This window comes from Rhipicephalus sanguineus, chromosome 2 (genome assembly GCF_013339695.2).
Source record: "Rhipicephalus sanguineus isolate Rsan-2018 chromosome 2, BIME_Rsan_1.4, whole genome shotgun sequence".
In the NCBI taxonomy this organism is placed as follows: Eukaryota; Metazoa; Arthropoda; class Arachnida; order Ixodida; family Ixodidae; genus Rhipicephalus; species Rhipicephalus sanguineus.
The window spans coordinates 49767143-49781935 of NC_051177.1; the positions used below are offsets into that span (position 1 = coordinate 49767143).

Below are 14793 nucleotides of genomic sequence, written 5' to 3' on the forward strand. Positions count from 1 at the left end.
TGAGTTCTCACTATTCTGGGTGGTCGTGATTTAACACACTTCTCTCTCTCTCTCTCTTTCTCTCTCGTCATTCGCCATTTACGGGCTTCCGCTCAAACTGTGACTCCCGCGGTCGACTCCGCATAGAAAGCAAATCTTCCAAGTGGTCGAGCACGGCAGTTTCCTGGGTTTCTCGTCCGCGAAAGGCATTCGAAGCCGCCGACCGACTGAGACCGAGGCGTCAGCGTGCGTGTCCTACAAAGGATCTGAAACACGAGACACGCCGATATTGGTGCCGTTCCCCTCCCGCGGGGTGACCAGAAATTATCATCACAATGCGGGCCCACGATTTATATAAACACGCCAGCCGTTAAAGAGTCGGACAGAGAGCGCGTTGCTGCTCCCTCTATAGGCTAGGCATATAGACAGATAGACAGACATAGGGCGTCCCCATTTGGGTTCCCCGTTTTGTCCCTTTGTGAAAAGAGCGTTTAATGTTTGTTTAATGCCCCCCCCCCCCTTCCAACTTTCTTGCAATGGTCTGCGTCCCCGTTTTTCTTAGCTCCCTGGGAGTCTCGAAATAAGGAGCGCTCGGCCGCAAATAGTCTTCGCGGCCTTGAGATGCAACACCCGGAGGTGTTCGATGATCTTTTATTTTCGGCGTCCTTCTTCCAACAACCGAGGAGTGGCAATACCGGAGTCAGCGTCTGTCCGCGACGAACAGATGCGGAGTTGCGTGTGCTCACAATGGGTTTTATGGCTTTTCTTCTTATGACCGTTTGCTTGTTATTCTTGATGGCCGCTTTCTTTGCTTCCACTTTTCAGCGCGTACGTGCCGAGGAGAAGCCTGCAGACGTGCGGGAGCGTTAGCGCAAGACACTTCGGTACCGCAGGAGAGCTCGCTAATTACCGTCGCTTTCTGTGCGGGATGAAGATAGCCGCGGCGCAAAGCTTGGGGCGTTGCCAGAAGAGGAAGCTGGCGCCAATGTTATGTGTCCTTTTATTTTCTCAAACACCGCGACCGATCGTGGGCAATGTGTCTAAAAACTGAAACATTGAACTTTTTATTTTTTGTTACGCATTTATGTAACAGTGCTTTATTTTTGTGTCACTTGCTCTATCATGTCACATACCCAACATCTTCACGTCCCATTGAACAGTGAAGAATTTATATAACGAAATAAAATAAAGCGTGTCAACATGGTCAGTCATGTACGTAATGAAGTAGTGCCTACAATGAAGTGAAACGTCATACTTTCGAGACCGAGCCTGGATAGATGCATCCTCTCCAGGGTACCTCTTCTCTTGTGACAGGAACGGATAGCTAAAAAAACACAAAATGAGGCCAGAATCAGGATGTGGCATTGCACGGCACTCACATGGCAAGATCTCTCTCCCTCTCTCTCTCAGACACACACACACACACACACACACACACACACACACACACACACACACACACACACACACACACACACACACACACACACACCACGCGCCTGTGCGCCTTAATACCACCTATCACAATAAAAGGAACCAATCATGCAAGCAGCAACAATACAACCAAGCCCGATTGAACAATTTTCCGGAGACCCTACAGCTGTCTAATTTCATTTTCATTACATTACTTTTATTTGGTGCCTCTAAAACATTTCATCGCATTTTTTCTCATGAAATTTGAAACCTTCCAGTAAGAGATTCCATATGGAGGCGCAACTTAATAGCTTTGGACTGTTAAGTACAGTGAAGGCAAGATAAACATCCCGAAAGCGGCGTTCAATGAAAAAAACAGCATTCACATTATTATAAGCGCTAAACAATAGCATTTTCAGTTCTGCGTAACCACGTTTCATTAGGATTTCGACCTATAGAAGTGTGCACACGATTCTCGCCGACGCATGAGGCATACACAGCAAGGCGCAATACCATTCACCAGTGACCTGCCCTTCAGCACCCCCTGAATGCACAGTAGCACGCACGAGACATTTTCACGCGTATTATACTTCCTGACTGATAGTCTCGGCGGCAAGCCTCCCCATTCCCCTATTAGAATCAAAGCTTTGCAGATGCGCTTCGTATCCGCATAAAACACGTGCATCGACCAGAAAACGCGTTGACAGTATACAACTATTAAGAGCAGAATCCATAGCAATGTTTGGACGATTGTATAGTTGTTTTAATTCCTGTTAAACCTTCCTTCCTTTACGTCATTTGTATTTCTCTCTATATATAACCGATGAAAAATTATTGAACACAGGAATTCGCTGGAGCAAACGTTCCGACAAGTGGTCTTGTGTTCTTGCGTTGCAGCCTTGAAGGAGATAAGACCTCTTGTCATCTTCTCTTGTACTTCTCTCTCTATAGTTGTTCATGGTGCAAAAAAAGTCCGAGTTAACGCACGCTGCCCTCCAACCTATGCACCGGCGTGAAACAATGCGTTGAACATATTGACACATGCCCACCGACGAAGTTTAGCAAAACTTCCGTCAAATATAAGCGTCGCAAGAACCAGCAGCAACTATCGAAGCAAAAAACAACGGTTCGGAATTGTGTCCACTAGATCACGCGTATTTTTTTTTCTTGCCGCTTTTAGATTTCGCCCGTAGTACATTGTCCTTCTTCCTCCTTCTCTAAATGTGAGGAGTTAAGAAAACGTACAGCACAGCTGTTTCCCTAAGCTCCTCAAAGCTTTGTGTGATCATAAGGGCGCCACGCGCTGGAGCTATATACCACCGGACAAAACGCGCTGGCGGGCGGCCGTGTACAAGGGGAGGCGTGCTGTACTGTAATCGCCTCCCCATAATACGCCGCTCGTTTCTTTCTCCCCAATCCAGCTCTCGAGGAAAGGACTTTGAGCAAAGAAATACGAGCAACGCACATGTTAGGAAGAACTGCGCAACAGACGAATGCGAGGCGTCGAAAAGAAGGAAGCTGCGCCCGTGAGGATGAACGACTGCGTCGAATCCAGCGACGTTGCGGAAAGCGGCAGCAGCGGGAGACGTATTTCCCGAATCCCGAGGATTGAAAAGCGGGAGCGATCATCGGGGCATTTATAGGACTTAACGCATTGAGCTGAGCGTTCTGCTTCTCGCCTCAGGTCGAGGAGGATGAGTAGTAAGCTGCACCTTCCCAAGGCGCCTCCCCCTTTTTTGTTTATTTCCTTTTTTTTTTCGCTGTGGAGAGGAAGAGGGATAACGGAGGAACAGACGCGGCGCTTTGTGCGTGCAGACGACGAAGGTGAACGAGGGAGTGTGGCGAGGTGGCGCGCCCACACGGCGCATGTGTGTGCGCGCGGTGTTTTTGAGGGAAAAGCTGTCGGAATTAGGGACTCTCAGGACGTCCCGAATCGTGTAAGCGCATTGTGTCACGTCTGACAACTGAGCGAAAAAAAAAAAAAAGCGCCGCCGCCGACGCTGGCTGCCACAATCACACCCGGTGCCGCCGGCGTTTTTCCACAGCCGAGTCGGTCTCTTTTCTTCGACACCGTTTAGGTCGCTTTCCGTCTTCGTCTTTCTTTAGCCTGCTTCTGATTTTTGTTTTTTGAAGTTCTTTGCTGCGTTCTTCCTTCTTAATGTCGCACCCTCCCGGTCTAGTCGCTACTACTTCTGCTCTAGATCCTCAGACGTTCTTTTTTTCACCCCGAGAAGCTTTGGGGCGTGCTTTATTCGATTTTGAGAGCATTTGAAGATCGCGCGAGCGCGAAAAGGAAACGAACAGAGAATCGTAGCCGTGAGGAAGAAATACGGATATCCCTCCCCTCCTACCCTCCCTGCCTTCTCTGCCAGGGAAAGGCAGGATAACATTAGAAACGTCCGGAGATCGGGGGTTGCGGAGGGGACTCGGACTTGACTGACAGACTTTTTGTGCTCGCGCAACACGTGGGTTGAAAGGAGGTGTCGGGACACTGTACCAGGGTTCCGATCCGACAAATGATCCCTCCCCGAGTCTGAATGCCGTGCGCACTGCTTAAAAACGTTTTGCTTTCGCTTCTGCCGCCACCGTTTGTATTGTTCTCGCTTACAGGCGTGCGCGCACACACGTCACAGCTATATAGCCCCATCCGTACTGCAGCAGAGTCGTATATGCAAACGCGCGCGACACTCAACACCCAACGTATTCTCACGTCTATCGGTGACTTGTTTTCCGAGCGTCCGTGTTCGATATCCGAGTCCCGCTTTGTGTAACCCTAAGCCTCTGGTACACACTGGGAAAATATTTGCCCGCTTTGCGCGAGAACACAAAACGCGGCTTAACGCCCCTTCGTACGCCCCTTCCATTGGGACTGCTGAATAAGCGGACTCGTGAAGGCTGCTCGAAGCTTTGGGTGAACGCGAATGAAAGGCACCGAGCTGGACCTTACAGGGCAGTCCGCTTATGTACAACACATGGCTACGCGCAGTTGCAAGTAGACGCCGAGCTGGCCTATACGCTGAGCTGCGTGTTCTTGCAGCCTCTACTTCCCCACGAAATTCGATACAAGACCAGCCCCACATCATGTGACACCTTGCAACATGTCTTATATGACTGTCCTCGATATTCAGCAGACGGACAGTGGCTAAAGGCTGCGTTGCATTTCAACCATAACTCTGTTAAATTTAAAAAAAAATAAAGGAAAGACTCACAGAATCCCTTATGCACTCGCCTAGGATTACTCGAAGGCGAAAACCATCCCTTTTTTCTTCTCAATTGATATAAATGATCATCCCTCGCCCCCCTCCAAAAGCTTTCTGTACCTAACGTCGTTTTGTAGTGCCTCCAGGATCGGAGGCATTGTAAGCTTACTGCACCTCACCTAATTTTGCACTGCCTCCTTGATCGGCCCACCTTTGACCAAGAGACGATGTCACATGATGACGTCACAATGACGGCACAAATTTTGGCGATCTACGACGTCGTGATGACGCCATATTGTGACGTGATCACATGATGATGACTTTTTTGATCACTCGTGTTAACGCCGGCGCCGGGGGACGCTGACGCCGACGGCCAGTTTTCGTGCTTGATGAGTCGTCTAAGGCTTTCGGCTTAATAAATGTTGGGGTTTTACGTCCCCAAACCGCGATATGTTTATGAGAGTTGCCGTAGTAATGTGCTCAGGAAATTCCGACCAACAGTGTTTTTTGTTTTTTTTTAACGAGCTCCTAAATCCAACCACACGGGCCTCTAGCATTTCCCCTTTGTCGAAATACGACCGCCTCGGCCAGGATTCGATCCCGCGACCTGCTCTGTAGCTTAAATCTGCAAGACGTAATCCGCACGCGGTGAAACACTGCTTGTCCGTTGCATGCAACAAAAACCCTTAGTACATGTCTGGTAATTACGGACTTTAATGAACCTTCCTGAACAGGTTGAGCGCGCGAGTATCTCAGTGGAGATACGTACTCTTGCCGCTCGCGTTTGTCTGAGCTCCGTGTAAAACGCAACTGCCGTATAAAACACGTAGTTGCACGTCCGGCCGTTAGACAGGCAGTTATGATATATAGGCAGCTTCACCCTTTCTCTCCTCCACACTCACCCCTCACTCTTGTTTTTCACCACCACAAAATCATGATGGGTAAAATAAGGTATAAACCACGGAAAGGTTGCGTATGGTCGCTTATCCCTTTTAATCAATTAACGATTATTCTTTCGTCACCTCAGCCGTTCATCGATGAATGCCTGTCGTTGAGAGTTGTTCCGTCGATTGATGGATTAATCGACATTTTCGGCGGGTGCATTCAGAAAGGCTGAAGTAGTTTCTACGTATATGCAGTTTACACAGTTCCACCTTCTAAACAAACTGAGGCCGGGCTATATTTATTTGTATGCAAAATGAAAATGTCATCGTGTAAGATTCGGTTATAACTCGTTCCATTTTATCGTGTACCTGCGACAAGATTGTGGTTTTCTCGAAAAGCGGCTCACATTTACACTGCGAAACATGTGTTGCCAGATTTCCCGGATGCGTGATTAGTTGACAGTTATTTCGATGTCCTCTTAATCTTGTATTTAAACATCTTTCCGTCTGTCCGTCTTATCTCCTACCGCATGACATGGGAATGTCGTAAGCTACTTCCTTATTGCATGCCACAAACTTTCTAACCTGGTTTATACCACAGTTGTTACTCTGGCTTCTTCCCTTGCAGCCATTAACCCTTCGACACATTCCCTATTAGTTTTTCCGGGGCCGAGAAAATCAGTTCGACATTCTGTGCATTTGCAATCTTTTTTAGCTTATGTGAGACTGTGTGTATGTATGGCAGAACTATTGGTCTTGCTTTTTCGGTAGCGGATTCCTCACTTTTACCATTCTTTTTTCCGTTAATTATCTTTAACAGCTTTTCAGCCACCGACGCAATCACACAATCAGGAAATTCACTGCACTTCAGCCTTTACACCTGTATGTTGATGCTCGGCGCTATTTTATGAGGACAGGATTTCTGCACACTTTGCTTTGGACTAGAAAATGCTACGCCCCTTTTGATTAACTTTGAATGCGCAGAACTGTATCTCATGATGGCCTTTGTTCCTTTTGTTAAGTACATACAACATGTATGATCACAATTAAGAAAAATCTGAACGTCTAGATACTTTGAAGAAGACTCAGTTGGCATTTCAAACGTGAATTCTAGCCCTGGAAAAACCTGTGTGAGCTTCTGCAAGATTTTTTCCACGTTAAATGAATCCGCTCTTTTGTATGGTAGGCAAAGCAGGAAGTCATCCACGTACCTATAAAGCAAGCTTTCACGTGCATCTCATTCAAAAACGGCATTACAAGTCGGTCTCCTTTTGCCATAAAAAGATTGCACAGCAAAGGAGCTAAGCATGAGCCGATACAGATTCCGTCTCGCTACGCGTACACACCACCTTCGTATTCAACAAACAGTGATTTGCAGATAGAGTTTTATAAGTTCAATAAAACCGTGCGCATACGTACAAGCATTTGATACTGTGCTAGCACAACAGAATAAGCTGTAATCTGGGGACGTGCATGATATACGCACACGTGCAAACACGGTGTGGCTAGCAGACGATTCAAGGAGCCATCCACACCACGGGGTTTCGTCCGTTTGCCGCTAGGTGCCGAGTCTGCTCGATCTCGCGGCCAATAGGGTAAGGGCTTCGGAATATTTAGTGCTTCTTTTGGTTGAACCTGCCCCTAGATTGGTAGAGAATACGTAGCAGATGGTTAGACGTTACCCTTACGAACGCTTCCATCACCTTGCAGTCGTTTGCTTAAAGGATGAAATGGAAATATAATTTCTTTTTTGCAGTGCTTCTTATTTTGCTGCTTATGATTAAAGCTATTTGGTTAGGCGGGAGAACTCTGCAGTATAACCAGGTCGTGAACGGAGGCTTTTCAGTGTGATATAGGCTAAGTGTTCCACTACACGTTTGCCTCCATCGACAGCGCTAATGTCCAATGAATTTCCATGTTACTGAATTCTGTTTTGCTTTTCTCGTGAACGTATTTCTAGCAAGCAAATATTATGTAAAAATGTTATTGATGTTAACCGTCCGTGATACAATAAAATTTTCTAAACACTCACACGTAGTCGTTTACAAGTACTACAGTGAATGACAAAGTAGTACCCTAAATTGTCTGCATCGTAAGGCAAGAACCATTGCATGTCTCATTGTGCGCCCGCGTCGTCGCTAGAAAGCCTTGGCAGAAAAGCGGAACATAAATTAGTTTTGCTTCGATAAATTACTTAATTGCTGAGCGTGTGTACGCCGTTGTTCGGAGAGCGAGCGTTCGAACGTGGCCTCCGCGATTAGCTCCGGCAACGTGCCATTGCTACGGCCGTCCCATCCGGCGCGTTTCTAAGAGAAGTGTAATTTTGTCAACGCCTTAACACATAGCGAGGCAGCGATGTTAGCCAAAGTCTCGCTCATAGCATCCATCTGTCACCTTGCTGGAGCTAATGGCGGAGGCCACGGTTCAAACACCGAACGTTGCCAGGCAATTGACTAGATGGCGTTAAGGAGGATTCATCCTGGATGGCACCCAAGCACCTGACAAAGCCATAGGAACAGCGTGCCCGACGACCTGCAGCGAGGCAGTGTTCTGGCCTAGGAATGGCCGATTAGCTTTTTTAATGGGTTAACGAATAGCCGTTCACAGGCTTAGCCATTCATCACTATCGATGTAGCTTTTTTTTCCTATTAACTTGCATTTTTGAGAGGCGCTTTCAAAAAGGTTGAGACAAATGTTATCGTGCACAGCCCTATTTATTTGGTTGGTCGAACAAAAAAAAACACAAGTACGTAATGGTTAATTCATAAATGATATCATTTACTTTGCTAATTACTAAATATATTTGGCGCTAACGACTATAAAACAACAGGTGGTATAAAGCCAAACAAGACGGAAATTCAGACAATGACAGAGACTTGAAGAGATAAAAAATGACCGAACAAAGAGTGTTGTGGAGCATGGAATACCGCTATAAACTTGGCGCGCACATCTAGAGGTTTCGCGCAAAGAAACGACGCAGTATGAAAGAAAACACAAGGACACAGTACTGGCGTGCTCGCGTTTTCTGTTTAGCAGCAGTTCCTGTACTATATGGTTCTGCAACGGCAGTATCTAATGGCCCTAATACAGTCACTAATAGGTAATCGAATGCTGGAACCTGCGCCCACGCGTACGTTGTTACTAAAATAAGTTATTCGCACTTGCAATGTCTCAGGCGGGCCGGGATTATTGCGACAGTCAACGACACAGCTGCATACATGCCTGGAATTGTCAAGGAATACACGACTTATCGACACTTGATTCATTATGCCAGAGCAATTAGGGTGAAGCAACATTTGCAGATGGAATTACGCTGCACGATTGAAGAAATAACGTGTCCGCCCCGCCCACGGTCCCGCTCTGCAGGCAAAATTTTATGGCAGTACTGCCACCCCAGTGTACGTCTATTAAAAACTACCACATACCAAGTGAGTTTTTACTAATATAGTTTGGAGCGATACAAGGAAACATACGCAGGAAATGCTTTCACGTACAGATCGCTCACCAAGGCTGAGTGCGCGACGTATATATGCATGCGGAGTGGGGTGGTAATGAGGGAAAAGCGCTTGACTCTGCGTCATTACTTGGGACTGGAGAAAAGAGTCGACACTAGAGTGTCGCTATCATTTTCCAACCATGCACTCACCGTAGCATCACAGTCGCGGCACTCCCTCAGCATTCTTCTGCGATTTCAGAAATTTCGCGTCACTCCTGTGAATGTCTGTGAATCGATTAATCGAAAAGGTTTAACCGATTAAGTCGAGGCAAGGCGGACATCTGTGACACTTTGTCGTTTCACCAGACATTTTTCGCCGATCGATAGTTAATCATTCAGAGATATTACCAGCCATAGAAAAAATACGTGTAAAAGTTTCGCGATAGTTTTCCGGTATATAAAATTGCTGCGACAGGCTGCTGGGGCCATCGGCTAGTGTGTGTTATATATTTATATAGGCAAGATGGTGGTTGTGATGTTGCACTGACACCAAGCAGGAGAGGTCTGCGTTCATTACATATTAGAACAATTGTGATTACACAACTGTTGTGCACTGGTATAAAGATGTATTACACTGTTTGCGGGCTCGGTGCAGTTTAATATTTCAGACAGTCATCTACGTAAAATGATAAGACAGAATACTCTACGTTAAATAAAACAAACACGCAGACAAGTAAACAAACAAACAAACGAACAAACGAACGAACAAAGAAATAAATAAAAACGACTCCGGTCTTATATTAACGGGCTCTACCGAATAACTACAAATTTTGTATGCGGTTACAAAAGCGCGATTAAAGGGAAGAACTCCGAAATAACATCGGCAACAAACAAAACGCCTTACTCTAGTCTTTCATCCAACTTAATGTCGACCATTGAGCACTAGGAAATCTTGAGGTTTCTTCGCTGTCCAAGGGCACCACACGCATCACAAACGCATAATTTTGCCGCGAGTCCGGAAGCGGCCGCAATGGTTGCAAAAGCACTGCTTGGTGGCGACATAATCGCGCCGCATTCGAGCACTATAAGCGCGCTTGTGTGGCATGGTGGAGTGTGTTGCGACTCCGTAATAGAGTATTGGATACCCTATTAAGTATGGCAGCGGAATGGCCTTGCCCTTTCGTCATTGGGTAAGCGCAGAAGCAGTCCACTTTTGATACATGGTAAATGTTTGATTCCAAGAAATAATACGCGGCGCGGTGGCGCGTCTCAAAGCTGGGTCGTTTCGTTTCATGCTACGCAATGCTATTCTCTGTGGCTACGCTGAGATTGCCACCATATTAAATGTAGTCGCTACGAACATGAGAAGTAATACCGGGGGCCCAATTCACAAAGCTATTCTTTCGTAAGACGGCTTTGACATTGGCCGGTCGTCCTCGGTAACCATACGTCCAGCGTCGATTTTGGGCTGATATTTTCTCTTGGGTTTCTGTTAGTAGGGGCCCAATTTCGTTTTGAGCAGCGATAAGTCGCCGCGGGCGTGGATTTGAATCAGGCTACACTTGCTAATGTGACAAGTATAGATATGCGAAGATTTCGACTCGAACTCTTGTATGCCATCCATGTACCACCAGCAACTCAAACACTATTGAGCACTGCCGTAGCCTGGGGGGTGGGGGGAGGAGGAAAGAGTGTGATGGGGTGTTCAAACCCCTTGAAACTCCTCTCCCCCCACCCCCAGAAACAAATTTCTGGTTACGCTACAGCCACTGAAGAACCATAACTTTGGAAGAAACGCCATGAGAGATTGAGGAGAGGCAACCGACATTCGTCTATTTTTTTATTTATCGTTATTTCACTTTCACAACACGGAACGATTGAGGCCCCATGTCCTCTATTTTCCTTGGCGCCTCCTCTTAAACGCCGCACCTTAAAAGACGTTGTAAAGGAAATATGAGGCAGAAAGAAGAAAATCAAGCACGAAACCGGGAAATATCATGCGCTCCAGGGCTTAAAAGCCTCGGGGCGCTGCCTCTCGCACACTCACGTCACTTTACATAAATACTCGTTCCCCCCACAAATGCGATACAACAGCTCCACGTCAGTAAGACACCTTTCTTTTTCTTTTTCGTAGTGTCGAAAAAACTCAGACAGGCGGCGCGACGCCTCAAAGTCAAAAGAAGCGACGAGACGAGCGAGTACAGGAAGAAAGTATGAACGATCGAATAAAGAAAAAAAAAAGAAAACTTCGAAGATAGAACGAAAGCTCCAAAGCGATCGCTCGCTGCTTCCTGCGTCTAACGCTCGGGGTCTAGACTCTCGCCAAGTAATCGCACCGCGCCGGAAGAACACGAGGCGAGGATCCAAACCCGAAGGTGGCGGCACAGCGGCGTCCTTCCAAGGCAAGCAGGAACACCACAAGCCGGACTCCCCTCCTCCCTAAACTTTCGCGCTCCTTTCCTATCTGCGCGACCAGAGACGACGCCGCGTCCGATATGCGCGCGCCATACGTTCTGCGGGGCACTTTTCATTTCTGCATCGCGCGCGCCCGCTTCCACAATTTCTTTTTTTTTTTTTTTTCCTGTCACGCATTGCGGTCGCAGCGAGGACACTATATATTTGAGCCCGGGTCCCCAAAAGAGAAAAGACGCGACACACAGCGACGGTTGTGAAGGTTTGGAATAGAAAGCTTCTTTTAGAAAGCGATTAGAGATAAAAGTAATATATTGACGCTGGGGGAAAGGGGGGGGGGGGGCGACTGGTTGCTGACTGAGGTCTGCGTATTTGCACGCGAGGCTGTGACGGCGGTCTGCCACATTGCGAGATTCGTCGCCTGAGGATGGCCGCCGAGGGAGGGAGTGCTTGGAGGCTCCCGGCCTAGCAAGGGGGGGTGGATAACACACGGTTTTCTTTTGTGCCTGAGGCGGTGTGTTCGCGAGTGCGTCTGGCGCAAGGTTTCTTTCGCCCCCTCACCGTTGAATACGCTCGGGAGGCTTCCTTACTTCTCTCTCTTTTGTGTGTTTGTGCGTGTCCGTTGCAGTGATGATTCCGGTAAGCCTCGGAGAGGAGCTGGCTCGATCGCCAGGCGAGCCACTACTATGAGCACAGACCTCTCCCTGGGCGGCATAAAAGGGAGACCGCTTGATTTACGAATGTCACCCATTCGGCGCTTGCTGCGAGGCGGTGTTCGTCGTCCTCGTCGTATAACTCTCACAGGGGGACAGAAACCAGAGATGCGAGTATTTATCGCCCCGGTGCATGGGCCGCGTTCTGCTATATACTGGTGCGCGCGCATTGCCCTCCTTTTTGGAGCGCTTAGTGAGCGCGGTCGCTTTTCTCGATGCGCGTGCACAATGGTCCTTTTCTCCCACGGCATTCAGCGTCTCCTAATTCGCGGGTCTGGCGACTGTGCAGCCCTGGCAGCAATAACGAGAGCAGAGGGCTTCGATGCTGGCGACTTCCGCGGGCAGCCCGACTTTCAAGAGCGGTCTTTCTCTTTCTCTCTTTTTCATGCACACACGCACAAACTTTGCATGTTAATATATGAGGACATTCGACTTCCGAGATTTGTAGATCAACGCTCGCGCAATGGCTGTCTTTCGTCTTTCGCATCCGTACGTAAGGGATCGGAAAGCAGCACAATCGCGGAGCTCGCGAACCACTAAACTATTCAGTTTTTAATACAATTGTTGGGCGCATCCGTTTTACCAAACGGGCATTTATTTGCGGCGGCCCCTGCAAGAAGCAACACAGAGGATTGCCTCTTTCGACCAAACCTTGTATAACGTGCTTCGACGGCTCAAAGCTCTGGGTATCAACGTCACATCTTCGAGTGTAGCGATTGGCTAGTGACAGGAAACAGAAAAGAAGCGAAGAAGAAAGCCTTTGATCCCTGTGTCACTGTCGTATGAGTAGCCGCACAGATTTTATCGCAACAACATTTACCCTTATTCTGCGTTACTAGGGTATCCAGTCATACCGCTACGTCAGAGCTATCGCCTGTTCAAAGTACGGCTTACAGAAAGAACAAGCATCATTCTTACATTTCCTACAGAATCCTACATTTCTATACGTACCAGCGAAGTTTGTCCCTCCCCCCACGGCTTTGGTATTCGATAAATGTCGACGAGCTTTGCCTCTTCGCATGCTCTTCGGTTGCACTCCAATATTCAAGTTATACGGAACACAACGCCAATGCTGCCAACATCTCTGAAAACGATGCGTTATTTGTAATTATCAGCATTGCTTAATTTAAGGGTGTCATTTAAATCACCCTTCATTCAAGATAAGCAATAATTTGATGCGTTTTTTTTTTCGAATAAAAGTATGCAGTCTGAGGACCTTAAAAGTTGTAGTTGGCCCTTATACTATCGATCAGACAAGTTCACACATAGGTTAATTGGCAAGTGGACTGATAGCAATTATACCCCTGTCACGCGGCAAATCTAATGCCATTTACAGCGAATGTCATTCGTTTGTAATGTCATTTGTTTGCTGTCACACGGGGAAACTATAATGCCATTCGATGAAAACGACATTTCGTGTCGAATGAGTTCAGGAAACACATTCGCATTCGATTTCGGACCGAATTCGTAGTCTCGACGCCAGGGGCTTTTCAGGGAGATGGCTGTTAACTTATGTACACGTAACGTTTGTAATTTGTAAATATCTTATTCTTTACTAGATTAGCTTATTACTGGTTTGATGACGTAACAGCACGGGCAAAAGTTCCTAAAAGAAAGCTACTCTCAACTACAGCGGCTGGATGGCGGCCATGTTTCATTTGTGATCTGTTGTCGTTGTTGCCTGTATCGCGGGTGTTGATCGTCCGATTGCACGTGTTTTGGTGATAAAGGTGGTGACTACACGGATTAGCTACCGCCGTCTCATTTCTGCAGCTGGAGTGTCAGTCGTGCTCTCACGCTTCGGTTCACTGCATTCACGCCCGGTCATATCGTCGGCCATGATGGTTTTCGCTTGGTTCTTGGCTTGACTTCGTTTGTGACGTGCAGCTGTGGCAAGATGTGTAAAACGGCTGCGTTTGTATGCTAGGAGCAGCATTTAAGTGGTAAAAATTGTTTTCGAGGATACACGCATGTTACACGCTAGTTTTAATAGACTTTTATATCTCCCAAAGTCACGGCTCAGGAGGGCTAACGTCATAGTCTTCATTTTAAAATGATATTTGTTTTCGTCGTGTGACAGCAGGCAGGTAAAATGACATTCATAATTATCATCATCATCAGCCTGTCTACGCCCACTGCAGGGCAAAGGCCTCTCCCATGTTCCGCCTATCAACCCGGTCCTGTGCTTTCTGCTGCCACGTTATACCTACAAACTTCTTAATCTCATCTACCCACATGAATACCCACCTCCCACATGAATACACCAAAATGACATTAAGTTCACCTAATGTCATTCGTTGTAAATGACGTTAGATTTGCCGTGTGATAGGGGTATTATTGCTTATCGTCATTCTTACATGAGCCGGTAAAACGTCGGCTGTACGAATGAAATTTCTCCACCTCCGCAAATGATGCATGCTTAGCTGCCAGTATAGACATTTACGAAACATTTTTAAATGCGAAGCATTTCTTAGCGAACCTCTGGCACTTTGGGCGTTTCTATCTGCGTATCTATCTATCTATCTATCTATCTATCTATCTATCTATCTATCTATCTATCTATCTATCTATCTATCTATCTATCTATCTATCTATCTATCTATCTATCTATCTATCTATCTATCTATCTATCTATCTATCTATCTATCTATCTATCTATCTATCTATCTATCTATCTATCTATCTATCTATCTATCTATCTATCTATCTATCTATCTATCTATCTATCTATCTATCTATCTATCTATCTATCTATC

General features: G+C 46.8%; 1 protein-coding gene across 1 annotated transcript in view; it reads right to left on the bottom strand.

The window, feature by feature from the left end:
- LOC119382911 (dachshund homolog 2) overlaps nt 1–14793 on the bottom strand; it is a 254606-nt gene that overhangs the window by 127883 nt on the left and 111930 nt on the right. Inside the window, exon 3 of the mRNA XM_037650822.2 lies at nt 1235–1303. Coding sequence (XP_037506750.1) covers nt 1235–1303 — 69 coding nt within the window. The remainder of the gene's footprint in view (nt 1–1234; nt 1304–14793) is intronic.